General features: G+C 34.0%; 1 protein-coding gene and 1 non-coding gene across 3 annotated transcripts in view; one reads left to right on the top strand and one right to left on the bottom strand.

Moving 5' to 3' along the window:
- FANCL (FA complementation group L) overlaps positions 1-15,056 on the bottom strand; it is an 86,197-nt gene that overhangs the window by 37,902 nt on the left and 33,239 nt on the right. For both annotated transcript variants that reach the window (XM_040453671.1, XM_040453672.1), the window contains exons 7-8: positions 12,695-12,791; positions 7,485-7,553 (exon numbers count right to left, since the gene is read on the bottom strand). In XM_040453671.1, coding sequence (XP_040309605.1) covers positions 7,485-7,553; positions 12,695-12,791 — 166 coding nt within the window. The remainder of the gene's footprint in view (positions 1-7,484; positions 7,554-12,694; positions 12,792-15,056) is intronic.
- LOC121016505 (U6 spliceosomal RNA) lies at positions 1,000-1,106 on the top strand. The gene has a single exon (XR_005784319.1). It is a non-coding gene; the product is annotated as a U6 spliceosomal RNA (small nuclear RNA).

Raw genomic sequence — 15,056 nt, 5'->3', positions numbered from 1 at the left:
ACTACTATACACAACCAAGAATGGCCAAATTAAAAAGTCTGAAAATACCAAGTGATAACTTGGATATCATTTTTTGCCTCTTAGCTCCAAATCCACCCTCATTATTTATCTGCTCTATGGTAATAGAAGTTTACCCTGTAAGCATGTCTCTTTAACAGCTACATGATGTTCCGCCTTATCAGTAGAAGATGCCATAAGGTTAACTGCTTACCAATTCAGGCTGTGGTGTCCTGTCCACGAGCCTTGGTCAACTTATACCTCACAGGAGTGTTTTCTGCTTGCTCAGGGACTACCAGGCAGAAGGTTGGAAGAGTCTTCTCCAAGAAATCTAACCAACCAATCATTCAAAAAGACCTAAAAGGTACTGACATTTGGCATTCCTCACTACGCGATCTACTCAGATGACTCTACACGAAGGTTCACAGTTGACAGGCCCCACATACGCACTCAAAGCTTCCAAAGAGCTTTTTATAGCTGACTTTTCACCACAAGCAGATAAGCAAAGATTATAAGCCTAGACAAAAAAGCAACTCAAGGAAATAGAAACGACTCAGAGGCGGAGGGAAAAAAAAAAAAAAGAAAAATATTACTATCTCTGGGGAAAAAAGAATATATACCTATGAAGTGAACTCTTAGAGATGAACATGACAGAAGTAAAAAGAAAAAAACAAACAAACAAAACACCTCAACAGGAAGGTTATGAGGTAAAGTTGATGAAATTTCCCAGAAAATAAAGCTAACAGAAAACCTAATATAGATGGCTAAGAGGAGATGTAGACAAGTGATGGAAATTGGGGGCGGAATGAGTGTTAAGTACAGAGAAAACTACACAAGTGACAAAGTAAGGTAACTGTTAACTCTAGGAATAGCAACAGCCAGGGTGACAAAGGAAAAATGAGGGTTAACTACAAGGCTCATCTCTGCATAATACACATACGTGTTCATAATAATGTAAACCCTGAATATTAATATAATCAAAATTAAAAGATAACTATTTGGACGCTCACCTCAGCAGCACATCTACTAACATTGGAATAATACAGAGAAGATTAGCATGGCCCCTGCATAAGGAGGACACACAAATTCGTGAAACATTCCATATAAAAAAAAAGTAAATAAATAAAAGATAGCTATTTGGGGAAAACAGGAAGATACGAAGTATGCATGTGTGTGGAGTGGGAGAAGAAACAGCAACCTCATCTATAGTGGAAAGTTAACAGATAAGGACTAACACAAAAACAAAATGCAGTATAATTACAAGAGCACGTAATAATACAAATAATATTATAAGACCAAAAGGATCAGCTAAAAATTAAAAGTCACTGACTCTGCAGAAGGAGAAAAAGGTGGGAAGGTGGCTAGGAAGTACTATTTGTTCTAAAAAGCAAACAACATCAACAAAAACCCTGTAACCTAACTCTTCAAACTATGTTCTCATGTAACTATAGTAAAAAGTAAAAACTTAAAAACAAATAGCTTGCCCATACTGTCATGGTAAACTAGGAAATATTATTTTTTTAAGTTTATTTATTTTGAAAGAGAGAGAGAGAGAGAGAGGCAGGGAGTGAGGGGGAGAGAGAGAATTCCAAGCAGGCTCTGAGCTGTCAGCGCAGCACCTGACATGGGGCTCGAACCCATGAACCATGAGATCGTGACCTGAGCCAAAACCAAGAGCCGGATGCTTAACCAACGGAGACACCCAGGTGCCCCTAGAAAATATGATTTCTTAAACAAGTATTCACAGTAGCAACACATTTTTTAAATGCTTAGGTGTAAATTCAACAAAAATATGCAAAATATGGATTAAGAAACCACTGTCCCTTAAGTGAGGGACCTAAATAAATGTAAGCATAACCAGTTCCTAGTTTATGGACATGACAGTTCTTAATTTGATGGATAAACATAAACCTAACTAAAAACTAAATTATTCTAAGGAGTTCCTAGGATAAATGCACAGCATTATCAGTGATGTTTTAAAAACTAACATATTTTGTCAAGTGACAAGCATAGTTTCAAAGCTATTATCTGGTGAGAACCCCATTCTAAATGAAGGCATTACAGGTGATTTTATATTTTCTTAAGCTTGCTTATTTGTATTTTCTCTCTCTTTTTTAGAATTAATGCAGGGTACTTTTTTTTTGTTTGTTTTTGTTTTTTTTTTTTGTTTTTTTTTGGGGTTCAGGAAATCTGCAGGGTACTTTTAAAATAAGTTACTGAGGGGCGCCTGGGTGGCGCAGTCGGTTAAGCATCAGGCTTCAGCCAGGTCACGATCTCGCGGTCCGTGAGTTCGAGCCCCGCGTCAGGCTCTGGGCTGATGGCTCGGAGCCTGGAGCCTGTTTCCGATTCTGTGTCTCCCTCTCTCTCTGCCCCTCCCCCGTTCATGCTCTGTCTCTCTCTGTCCCAAAAATAAATAAATAAAAACGTTGAAAAAAAAAATAAATAAAATAAAATAAGTTACTGGGCACCTGGGTGGCTCAGTCAGTTAAGCATCCAACTCTTGATTTCAGGTCAAGTTATGATCTGGGTCATGAGATCAAGCCCTGTGTTAGGCTCTGCACTGAGCATGGAGCCTCCTTGGGATTCTCTCTCCCCCCTATCCTTCTCTGCCCCTCACCCGCTCATGCTCTCTTTCTCTCACTCTCTCTCAAAATAAATCAACAACAACAACAGTTATTAAAAAAGAAAAAAATGAAAGATGGCTACTAGATTACTGAGGCCAATATCACATTGATACTTTTACCATATCACATGATCTCAACATTGAGTTAAGTTTCTTTGTTTTGGTCCTTTTGATGTCTTTTTAAGCATACCACTATGGCAACAAAACTGCCTTGGCAAAAGCACATTTAATTAATCAATTTAAGAGTGAACAAGAATCCAGTACTTGGTGTTCTCCAATAAAGAGAGCAAAGAAAAAAATGGAAAGAAAGATAATCTAGGAGGGCAAAAAAGGAGTAGTTGCACAGGATCCTTAGATGGGGTATGGAGGGTTTTTCCCCAGACATTGTTTATTTTAAATCAAATTTATTTTTCTCAATATCTCTGTGAAAAAGAAAAAGTTCATTATCTGCATACACATATGAACTGAGGCAAGGGGCAGTCACATGACTTGTTTGAAATTATACAATTAAGTCAATGGCTGAACTGTAAACAAAACCAACGATTCCCAACTGCTAGTCGGCTGCTCTAACTAATGGATCATGCTCCCTGCTATGTAATAGGACTGTTTCCTTTAATTATGAGTTCTTCATTCACCATCAGCTTATCAGCCAGAGGTTTCATCATTGGTTTTGCTATTCTTGCATTCATGGCATTACTCTAAGTATATGAGACTTCCATGATAAAAAACATAAAGACTGCTACTTACTGTATCATACCAAATCTGAAAATTCCAACTGCAATGGCAAGGATACATCACCAAACCTGCACTTAATGGCACAGTTATAGGTAGAACTGCAATTCTAACACCTATTTGGGGTTGATCAGTGACCTGGAGAGAATGAATTGTGTTCTTTTAGATCCCAATTTCAGTGCACTTAAAATCTTACATTACAGCATTCTATGGTCTCATTAGTCAACAAAATCTGCAAATACAACCTGGAAGTAAAAGTCCCAAAGGTAGCAGATTGTTAAAGATACATTTTGGAGCATCTGTGATGCTGGGAACTAGACTAAGATAAAAATCATGAGATATTCTTACATTATACGCTAAAATCTATAAAAGAAAATTTATTGGGTAAACAAAGTAAATTGCTGAAAAGACGTATGCAGTCACTTGTCTTTGAGAAGCACTTTGTGTTTCTTTGGCACAGATCACGGCAGCAGTAGTAGCAGCAGCCTTGCCCTTGGTGCTGATTTCTTACTACTCTAAATGTCTCCTCTGAGCCAGAATACACTGGCTGTTGCTGATCATGCTGTGAGACACCTGCACTGGCTACTAGGCTTGTCATGACGCACAAAACCCTACCATCTTCAGCTTGACATTGTGCAAGTTATAATTATTCATCCAAATGAATATGTCAGAGCAGCAGCAGCAGACCTCTCATCAGAGCAAAAGAAAAATACATCAAAACATTATCAACCCAGCAGGAAGACAGGGACCATAAGGAAAATTACCCATTTTTAATATGGATGCCACAAAGCCATGCCTATTATTTCACAAAAAGAAAGGAAAATAAAGATCTTCCAAGTTTAAAGTCCAGAAACACTGAATCCAAAGAGGAAATGTACAAAAACAGACAAGGATTTTTTAAATCAATTATCTGGGACCTATTTACAATCTCGTAAACAGAAGTTTGTTGTTAGACTACGTTTATTTTGCTTAAGAACTACAACTGTTTAAAGATTGTTAAGAGAAAATAACTCCCACAAGCAAAATTGTTTCCAAAAAGGCAATGGAAAAAGACCATACAAAGTGGTCTGATAACTGCTTCTTACGCTTAAAATAAACCTTGCCAATACTCTTATCATGTCTAAAAGACTCAAGAGTTCATACCACTGGTAGAATCACCAAAATGCTTATGATGTATTGCTATGCTCGATGCTAAAACAGGTAAATAGTGTATTTTGAAAAATTTCTAAATTTTAATGGCAAATGTAAAAGAAAAACTGAAATCACCCCTAGACCTACAAAATGAAGACAAATCCAAATTTTATGAGCATATACTAAATAGCCAAGTGTAAATAAGAGTCCCAGCTCCTAATTAAATGTGAAGAAAACATATAACTTTTAGAATATTAGGAAACTATCTTTTCAGAACAAGATATGAAAGATTTTCTCATTCAAGACACAAAAAGCAGAAATCACAAGAAAGAGATGATACATGGGACCACACTGAAAGTTAAACTTCTGACTGACAGAAAAGATCATACACAAAGTTAACAAGTATGCCACAGAAAAAAGATACATTCCATGTAACCAACAACTGGTATCCAAATAAAAAAGGGACACTTACAATAAAAGACAAAATTTTAAATATACAAAGATTTTAAGTACCATAATGATGATTATCAATTCTTGTTAAAAATTAAGGTCAGACTACAGTCGGACTAAGACTTGGAAAGGATTTGGAAAAGTAGGTATTACTATGCAATCCTGGGTACGAGTGTAAACTTAGACAACCAATTTGGGAAGGCAATCTGGCAACATTTGGTAATCTCAAAGAGGCACATTCCTTTCAATCCAACATTTTCACTTCTAGGCATAAGCCACCCTAAAAGTCTCCCATGTGTACAAGGAAACATAAGGATGTTCACTAGAGCACTATCTAAGAAATTGTGAACAACCCTATCAGTATGGCAATGAAGAAGTTAACTGGTGGATTCATATAATGGAACTATATTAAGCATTTAAAGTAAATGTACTAAACATACAAAGACCATGGGTAAATCTCAGAAACAATGCTGTTTAAAAACTTCAGCCAGCCTGTATTATAGAATATGGCTTGAGCAAATGTGGCAAAAAAATATGCATGGATAGACCATGTATCAATTTCAGGAAGGTAGTTACCTCTAGAAAGGGACAGAAGAAAAGAAAAAGGAAAAAGAGGGAAATAAAGTCTTACTTGTTCCTAGAACATTTTATTCCTAAGAGAGAGACAGAAATAAAAGATGTAAGTGAAACAAACATGACAAAAAGTTAACATCTGTCAAATCAGAGTCTGTGGATAAAAAGGAAGGTAGCCAAATTTTCATCTGTGCTTTACCAAGAATTTTAGTATCTTCTTTAATTAAAAAATAAATAGGACATTCCAGTCACTAATTAGTTCTGTCTTCTTAGAGCTAGTACAAAACAGAAAACTTGCTGTATGACCTAATTAAATCTAAAATTCATCCCATGCTTAAATGTGCAAGGCATTGAGCTGGTGTTAAGGAGCGATAGAAACTTTGAAAGAAATTACCCTCAGAGACTTCCCAGTGTATTGAAATCACAAATTTTGCTAAATGACAGAATAAGGTAAGTGCTAACACTCTTTTTGTGGAGATGCAAACTTTTTCACAGATTTAAGTATGGGAAAAACCTGAGTTATCTACATTCAAAAACACTAGAAACTCATCAAAAGTATAGTCTTGGGATTTTGATATATATTAAAATATAATCTAGAGATAGCAGACCTGGAAAGAATAATACAAGCACAGTGTTATCTCGTAATCTCACACATAACGAAATTTACAGAGCCAACAGGACACGTGTATTTAAAAAAAAGGAAAATATATATTTTAAAAAGAGGAAGGCCAAACAGAAAATGTACATTTGGAAAAGAGGCAAAGTTTCTTTAAAAAAAAAAAAAAAAAATCAACACAGCATTTCTTAGATATTTATAACATATATCAGAATACCAAAAGCAAATCACAGGGGATTTCCTCTCCTTTATTTTGCTGTGTTTTCTCAATTTCCATCGAAAGGAGGGAGACTTTTGTTTTTAAAGAAAAAAATTAGAAAAATAATTTTTAACATGTATGTGATTAAAAGGATATTTGAACTTACATAACACTATTTAAATCCTGTTAGGTTTTTTAAAAAACTAACTACATATACAACCACTTGACTCTGTTTTTATTGAAAACATTAAGCATAAATTTTCACTTGGCCCTATCAAAATTTCCTAACACAAATATGGGCAGCCTAGAGAGTATCTGTAGAATGTCCACAGGAATGTTTTTCCCCCTCTTTGCGTAAGAATAGAAATGCTCTCTCCATCTTGCTATCAACTGCCACAATTTACTTGGTGAAAGAAGGACCCTGCCTGTCATCATTAGATTGTTCTTGGAGTCTAACCACCACTCTGTCAGATCTTTAAAAATCACACACACGTCATGTTGATGATGGTGCTACTAATACCCATACCACCTTGTATCTACATAATGCTGTTTACACTGCACTTCTAATTTCATCCTCTTGTTAAATTATCACCAACTTTTTATGAAATTAAATTGACAGAAGCAGGAGCAAGAATTTCCTACATTCTTTACATGAAGTATGAATGTTCCAAAGCCCACACAAAAATATAATCTAAGTTCAGGGATGAATTATGGGAACTCCTTTATAACAATAAAAACTGAGTGGAAATGATTTGTATTTTCAGTCATAACTCATTCTCCTATGAAAAATGATTCTCTGATATTATGCCATCAATATTAACAGTTTTAGCAATCTGAAAAATCCACTCAACTTTCCACTTACTGCTCACGGCTTTATAGAGTTCTTTATGATTTAAATTTAAAGGAAAATTCCTGTTATTAGACCTTCATATTTATCTACTATGAGGCATAAACATGTCAATACTGGATGGTGTGTTTACATGTGAGGTGAGGGAGAAAGTAGATATTAACTACTAGAAAATATGGAAAAAAAGCACTCTAAAAGTTCTGTTTATAAATAAATGCTTAGGAAAAAAACCTAAAAAGAAAAAAAAACACTCTATATATAACCTATAAAGGCCACTTATGCTTTTTAGCTACTTAAAATAAATTTAACAACTTACCTGTGGTGTCCAAGAAACAGAAAATGGAACAGGAAAATCCACAAAACAATCTGGTGATTCTGCAGGGTACTACAAAAAAGCATAAAATCAGGTGGTTTTTGCTTCTGTGTGGTAATTTCACACGAAGTATCTTAGAAAAACTGAATAGGAAAAGTTTTATTATAAATTCAAACGCATTATATACAAATATTTTGATTCTATTCTTATAGAAAATGTCAAGAGCTAATTAATAGTCAAGTTATGCTCAGGAGGTTCAAAGTTTGGTGACTGGGATGCCAAAGCACTGGGTTTTGAGTAAAGAATAATGAATTAATTCAGTGTCAGGTCACCTGTTAATGTAAGTTGAGGGGAGAACCACACAGGATCTCAGTTTCTTTATCTTTAAAACGAGAGATTTTTCATCTTTAAAACTGATTGGTATTTAATATCCTTTCAACCTAAAATTTAATCTCAGTCTCAGTCACTATTTAAAAATGCTGTTACAAATCTGTTAAAAGAATCATGAAATATACAAAAAATGTAAGCTATCAATTAAAAGAAGTATTTTCCACAACAAAGCAATTACTCCTAGCAAGAACATAAATAAAAAGAAGCAATGAAATGCTTTCTGGTTATTAAGGAAAAATAGAAGTAACAGCTTTAAGAAAAACCTTTTCATGGTTGATAAAGAGAAAATTAATTCAATACCTTCACACAAAAAGTGACAGTCATTAAGGACAAATCAGATGTCCAGGTTAAGAAAGACAAAGGCAATTTTTCCTAAAATCAATTTCATTATTATAGAATTGTACTACATGATTTCTGTAAAATCCAATTCTGGATTCTTGAAAGTCACATGTAATTATAAAATACTCATTTCTTTTTTCATTAAAAAGCAAAACTTACTAAGAGAAAATGAGTTTGGGGAAAACCTCTGTCTCTCATTTGAGAAAATGTTTAAAAGAAGTTTTAGACTTTCACTTTTTTCACTACTTCGCTGAATAAGCAAATGGGTTCCAAGAATTAGCACTACAGTATTTAGCACACGCCAGCCCATCCGAAGTCAATGTTTTGAAAAGAATTAACATCTAGTTATGATATGTGGTTTGCTAAAAAGAAGCTTATCGACATATTCTGATGGCACCTGACTACGCAGAACTGGTAACACAAAGGAAAGTATACAGGAAATCATATAAAAATATAATAATGATTTAATTTGGAGAAAAGGAAAAAAGAAGGTCAGGCTGAGACTGAGGGAGCTCTAGTACAATTCTAAATATCAGATTCTAAGTACTTCAGAATATAACTGTTATAATCACTACAAAAACGATCTGTAAGCCATTTTTACAAGTCCTGTGATTATCTCAAAGTAAGTGCAGGCAGAGACCTTAACTTTCTGATTTCTAGTTCTGCTAACTTGTATGATCTTGGACAAGTCATTTAACCTCCCTGGCTGTTTGATATGTAAAATTGATGAGACGCAACTAAAAGTCTTATAACATCTCTTCCCTCTAACATGTTAAGATTCTGTAAAAATAATAATGCACACTTGAAACCTCCACGGCCAAAAATGGAGTATCTAGTTCAATTTAAATCGCTGCTTTTTCTCTCCTACTCATGCCGACAATGAACAATATCAACTCTTTAACTTAATTCATCAATCTAGGGAAGAGTACAAAGTTAATGAAATGTTTACTGTATTGAGAGTAGCTGAACAAAGGAAAATAGCTGTTAATGTGGAAGTCATTTAGTACATACAGCAACATTATTTTAAAAGAAAATATGATCCTAATCCAAATAGGACTCAGTAAATAAGTATATACAGATACAGAAAGACCTACAGATAGTTAAAAAAGAGGTTAGAATAAATTTGATACGATCCCATATCCATAAATGAGTCTCCATAGAATTTTAGAATTTGAGATAAGAACATCTTTCAAATATATTTTTATGTATAATTATGCAGACATACAAATATAATCTATCTGTAGGTGACTTTATTGTAGAAGTTAAATGCAAATATACTGTATGTTATATTCATGTTCAACATCGATTTTGTTTATATAAGAAACTATACATAATTTTTTATAGAACCTAAAAAGCAAACTGATATACTTCTGGAAGACTTAACATGAATTATGAAGTAGGATCCTAGATATTTCAGAATCATTTGTGTGGTAGCACTAACTACAACACAGATGACTAATGCAATATTGTGAAACAGCTTTATCAAAATTCAGATAGTTTTTGATAGGAAGCTGTATAGATAGGTATATATAAAACCAGAGACTAATTGCCAAGTTTTCCTTTAGCAGTCTAAATGACAACAAAAGCTCCACATAAAGGGGCATTAATTAAAAAATAAGTGGTCAATCATTTTTATTAACAGTTTTTCAAATCTCACTTGAAACAATTCAATCAAATCAGTAATTATAAAAGAATTATCATAGCATATTAAGTAAATATTTTTATCATATATGGTATTTTTTAGACTCTGTAGCATATTGTTCTAAGGAAAATTTTAACCCAAATGTTCTGTGATTGGACCATCTAAGCAGCAAGGTTACTGCCAAGTAAATACATACAAACTGTAGCAAATTACAGAAACAGCCATCAGAGACAGAGTGCCCAGCCTCTGAAACATGTGATTTGGTTTTCAAGTAGTTCTGCCCTTGGCCAAAGCCGAGGAAGCTCTGGTCCACCAGGTATCGTAAATACTGCATAGAAATACACCTAGAAAAGTGACAAAATTCAACTGTTTCCCTTTTTTGATTTATGTACTTAATAGAGTGATTATTTAAAATTAATATTTTCTTTGAGGGTTGGAGACAGTGAGGGGGAATGGCAGAATTGGAAGAATATGTATTTAAGCAAAAAAATAAATGTGTTCTTTTACTACATATCAAAAAGTATCAGATATAAGAAATAAAGGTTTGTATATTTGCAAAGATAAGTGTGCTTTATGGTTTATTTTTTTAATCAGCTTGACTCTTTAAAATTTAGTTTGAGCTATGATATTTGTCTTATATACTCTCAACGTATAGCTTCAGTTACCAGTTTTTAACTGAAAATCCCAAATACTCCTAAAAAAAAAAAAAAAAAAAAAAAGAAGAAGAAGAAGAAGAAGAAGAAGAAGAAATTACCACATCTAAAATACATCTTTGGTCTATGAAAACTGAACTAAATGGACAATTAAGGACTCTAATGAAATTATACCAACATAAGATTCATTCATTTCCACCTTGGCTTTTTTTGGTTTTTTTTGATATAGCTTTTTTCTTAATTCCTTAATTTAAATAAAGCTTTCTAGTCTCTCTTGCCAGGACATCCATAACAATGCTTCACAGCTATCGATGCTGCAAATATGGACACTTGAAAACATTCTTCACAGAAATTATATTAAGTGTCACCTTATCTACCCAAAAAAAGATGTAATAAAAAGCAAACAGGATGGAACATACTAGTGGCTACATCCTCACTCTCAATACTACTAATAATGTCATTAATTAGAGTTAATAACAAAATCTTGTAGTTACAGGCAGAGCTGATGTAAAGCATCGTCTCCTTAGTAAAAAAAAAAAAATTATTTTTTATAAAAATCAGGCTATTAAAAAAACATTACCCCACCAGCACCCAGAATAAGGATGAGATGCATTTAAAATTTTTCATTTTGGTCTTCACAGTGGCAAAGGAACTTTTATCAATGTACAAAGTATAAACAAATAAAACTTTGAAGTAAATGACAGAACCCTTGCCACTAGTGGTATGTGACCTTTGGTGGTAGAATAAAATAAGATTTCTCCCTGATCTAAAAAAAGAAAGAAAGAGAGAAAGAGAGAAAGAGAGAGAGAGAGAGAGAGAGAGAGAGAGAGAGAGAGAGAGAAAGAAAGAAAGAAAGAAAGAAAGAAAGAAAGAAAGAAAGAAAGAAAGAAAGAAAGAAAAGAAAGCAAGCACACCTTTAAAAAGAAAATAAAGGGGCGCCTGGGTGGCGCAGTCGGTTAAGCGTCCGACTTCAACCAGGTCACGATCTCACGGTCCGTGAGTTCGAGCCCCGCGTCGGGCTCTGGGCTGATGGCTCAGAGCCTGGAGCCTGTTTCCGGTTCTGTGTCTCCCTCTCTCTCTGCCCCTCGCCCGTTCATGCTCTGTCTCTCTCTGTCCCAAAAATAAATAAACGTTGAAAAAAAAATAAAAAGAAAAAATAAAAAGAAAATAAAAAATGTTCACCTTAACAAAACTATCCATAATATCTTCTTTTACAAACAAGATTTCTATCCCACTAATTTTTTCAACACTTAACAGTCATGAATCTTAAAATTATACCTGAATATTCTGTGTGTGTGGAAAAAGAGAAAGTCATTTCTCAACTTGTCTGATAAAGAGGCATTATAAGATACCAACTTTTCTGTGACACCCAGTACAGCTTTATATATTTTCTCTCATGGAAAGCTTAAATGCCAGACACATTTTTAAAAAGGACAAACACAATTGATCTTTTCATCACTACAATCTTCTGAAATAGAGTTGATTGATGATTCCTAGAAACAAAAAAAGTTAGATGTCCTAGTTTTCCCAAATTCTAATGTTTCCCTAGTGATTACCAAGTAAAAGATTAATATGCTGAACTTGCTTATTCTACTTATTTCTCAAAGTTCAAAATCTAGAACTAAAAAATAAGGATGAAACAGCTATGTTTTGTGCCAATAAAGTTAGTAAGTAATCACAGATCACCAACCTGTGAAGAGTCTACAAATGAAGGCATAACCTTTGCAAATTCTTAAAATACAGGAGTAAAATTTCAGACAAAACAAGCAAGCAATAAAAAGCAATGCATGTGGATGTGTTTTCAGAGTCCGAGTGATGTTCAGAAATAAGAACTACAAATGTAATTCATAGAGCTGAAGACAAGAGACTTCAGTGAAACTTTACTTGGGACAGTGGAAACTCAAGTTTTTTCTTTGTACAGCATTACAAATGGCACGTGGAGACTTATCCGTAATATTTATTATGAAGCCTAAATTTTGATCCAATTTGCACTGAACAGTGACATGAAATTATGTCTATGCTTTTGGAAACTTGAGGGGTAAGTTTTAGGAGCTTTCCAAAATAAATTACTTAAAGTACCAAATATATATATATTTTTTGGAAGCAACTAGCACCTCTTTACATTGAAAACATTCAGAGTTCATTTCACAAAGTATTTCCTAACCATAACAGTTTAATGAAGCACATACCTTTGCCTTCAACTTGAGAGTAATTAAATGCTTTCTACCAGAAGCATCTTCAGCTTTTAACTTGATGGTACTGAGACAAGTATCCACAAATACAAGTCTGGTGAGTAGAAGGAAATAAAAAATGATCATGCTAGGGAGGGCAAAGTTGGGGGGGGGGAGGGGGAGGTAAAGGATGGTAGAATTCAAAATGAAAATATCTGCTGCATTCCTATTAATCCATTACAAAAATTAATCCGAGGAATTTCTGCATGCCAGCCCTTTATGCAGCTATAGATTTACTGCCGTTAATACACCAGCCTGGTGCTTAATGCAGTCATAGATCTCTGGATTATTTACAATGTGTGTCAAGGCTCATGCTGTGGTCAGTGAGCACTATGTTTCGGTTTTCCATCACTGGAACCTTTGGCACACACAGCATGTTGCTGTCAGCTTCTACTTATGTACACATTAAACTTCCTGTCAAACTCTTTGATCCATTTCTGTAGTTTCATACAGTATGAGACTTTTGTGCTTCCTTTATTTGTTTTTCTTTTCAATGAACTTCTCCTTTATTATCAATAATGTTAGTGTACAAAAATCTGGCTGATATTAGTTCATATACTCAATTGATGCTCTAAGGAAAAGGTTATATAAGCACAGGTACAGTCCAATCTGGTAACAATAAATTTTCTTTTTGTGCAATATACAGCTTCTGACATTTAACCTGGACATGCATTCAAGATGACTAATATTTTAAACCCATAGCACAAGCACAATTGTTTCTGGCTTTAAGTTGCTCTAAATGCATGAATTTTCTACAACGGAAACCAATACCCTTTGAAATACATCATTCTGTAAAAATATGGTCCCTTGAGTAGTATAAGCTACTGCCAAAAAGGTTCAAATTTAGCAGTATATTTACTAGTGAACTGGGCATGTGGATATTTTTTGACATTTTTACAATACTATTCTCTTGTAAAGATAAAAAGTAGCCTAAGAGTATTGCACAACTTATCACCCAGACTGATGGTGAGACCCATTAGAGTTCAGAACTAACATTAGCCTCCTCACCTAGGAAACATTTCTTTTAACATCACTATATGCCATCTAGTCACTAGCCAGATGTAATGGTAAAATGGGTCAATTTCAAGAAATGCTGGGCAATAGTTGTGGAACACTGCTTGTAATAAAAAATAGATCTAAGTCTGAAGATCTGGATCCTCAAAAATAGAATAAGAAGTAAAACAAAACAGTCTTTATCAACAGAAGAAACATGTATCCTAAACTATGCAAAGCCTAGGGTCCTAGAAAATAAATGAAAGCAAAATTATTCTAGAAAAAAACTATTTACATTAAAATATTAATGACTTGTAAGTAAAAGAAAATAATGGTTATATATCTGTAAACATCTCCCCAATCCCCTACCCCCGACAGTTTAGAACATGAGACTTCGTCACACGTTTCAAAAGACGACTCTAAGGCTCTGACTCTAAAAACGCTGACACTTCAGATTCAAGACGTTGAGACATGCATTCATATTCTCTCTAATCAAAACAGAACCAAGGAATTTTAAAAAGTTACAAATAAACAGTTAACAAAAAGAACAAGAAGGAACAAACATTAACAAAACAAATTTCCAACAGCTATTATAAAAATGAAAAGTGGTTAGAAAAGCACTGGGTGACAAAACAGATTAGAACAGGAAGAAAAGAAGGCTCCAGAGGGTAGACAGTGGGCAAAAAAAGGAAAGTTTGTATAATACGGAGAATAGAAAGTATGACTTAAATACAAGATGAAATTAAGAAAAATTTTTTAAAAATGCAAGAAACCAAAAAGGAATGAGGGAATTTTAAGTGAAGTTATAAACAATAAAGCTATGACAAAAACTGTAATTGCTCCACCATTAGTTTTTCAGTGAAAAGCATTTATGTAGTCATTAAAAATTTAGCTGCTTACTAATTATGATTTTTAGAATCCAGCAACAGACAAAACTAAGAGACTTAATTATAGTTATAGAAACTAATGTAAATATATTTGACCACGGCAATTTAAAAGGAAGAGAGGACAAAACTTGAGAGATAGAAGGAAAAGATATGAGGAAGGAAGATCAGGGACACTAAAATTTGTAATTGCTAATTTGAGAGTAAGAGATACCATCTTTAATTGAAGGGACATGAAAGAAGTGTAAGAAATATTAAAGCTAACAGAGGAATAAAAGAAGAGTGAGGAAGGGAAAGAAAAGGTAGTATGAGAGCCAAATCCTTTTCTACTATAATAATCGGTATGTAATTTCCAAAACTGATAAATCAAGTTATATTGAATAAGGCACATTATTTAGAAATACGGAAGTTGTGAACATGAACATTTCAGTGAACGTGAACGT

The sequence above is a fragment of the Herpailurus yagouaroundi genome, unplaced genomic scaffold (genome assembly GCF_014898765.1).
Source record: "Herpailurus yagouaroundi ecotype Mexico unplaced genomic scaffold, PumYag 210, whole genome shotgun sequence".
Classification (NCBI taxonomy): domain Eukaryota; kingdom Metazoa; phylum Chordata; class Mammalia; order Carnivora; family Felidae; genus Herpailurus; species Herpailurus yagouaroundi.
This window is presented reverse-complemented; position numbering and strand designations above follow the sequence as displayed.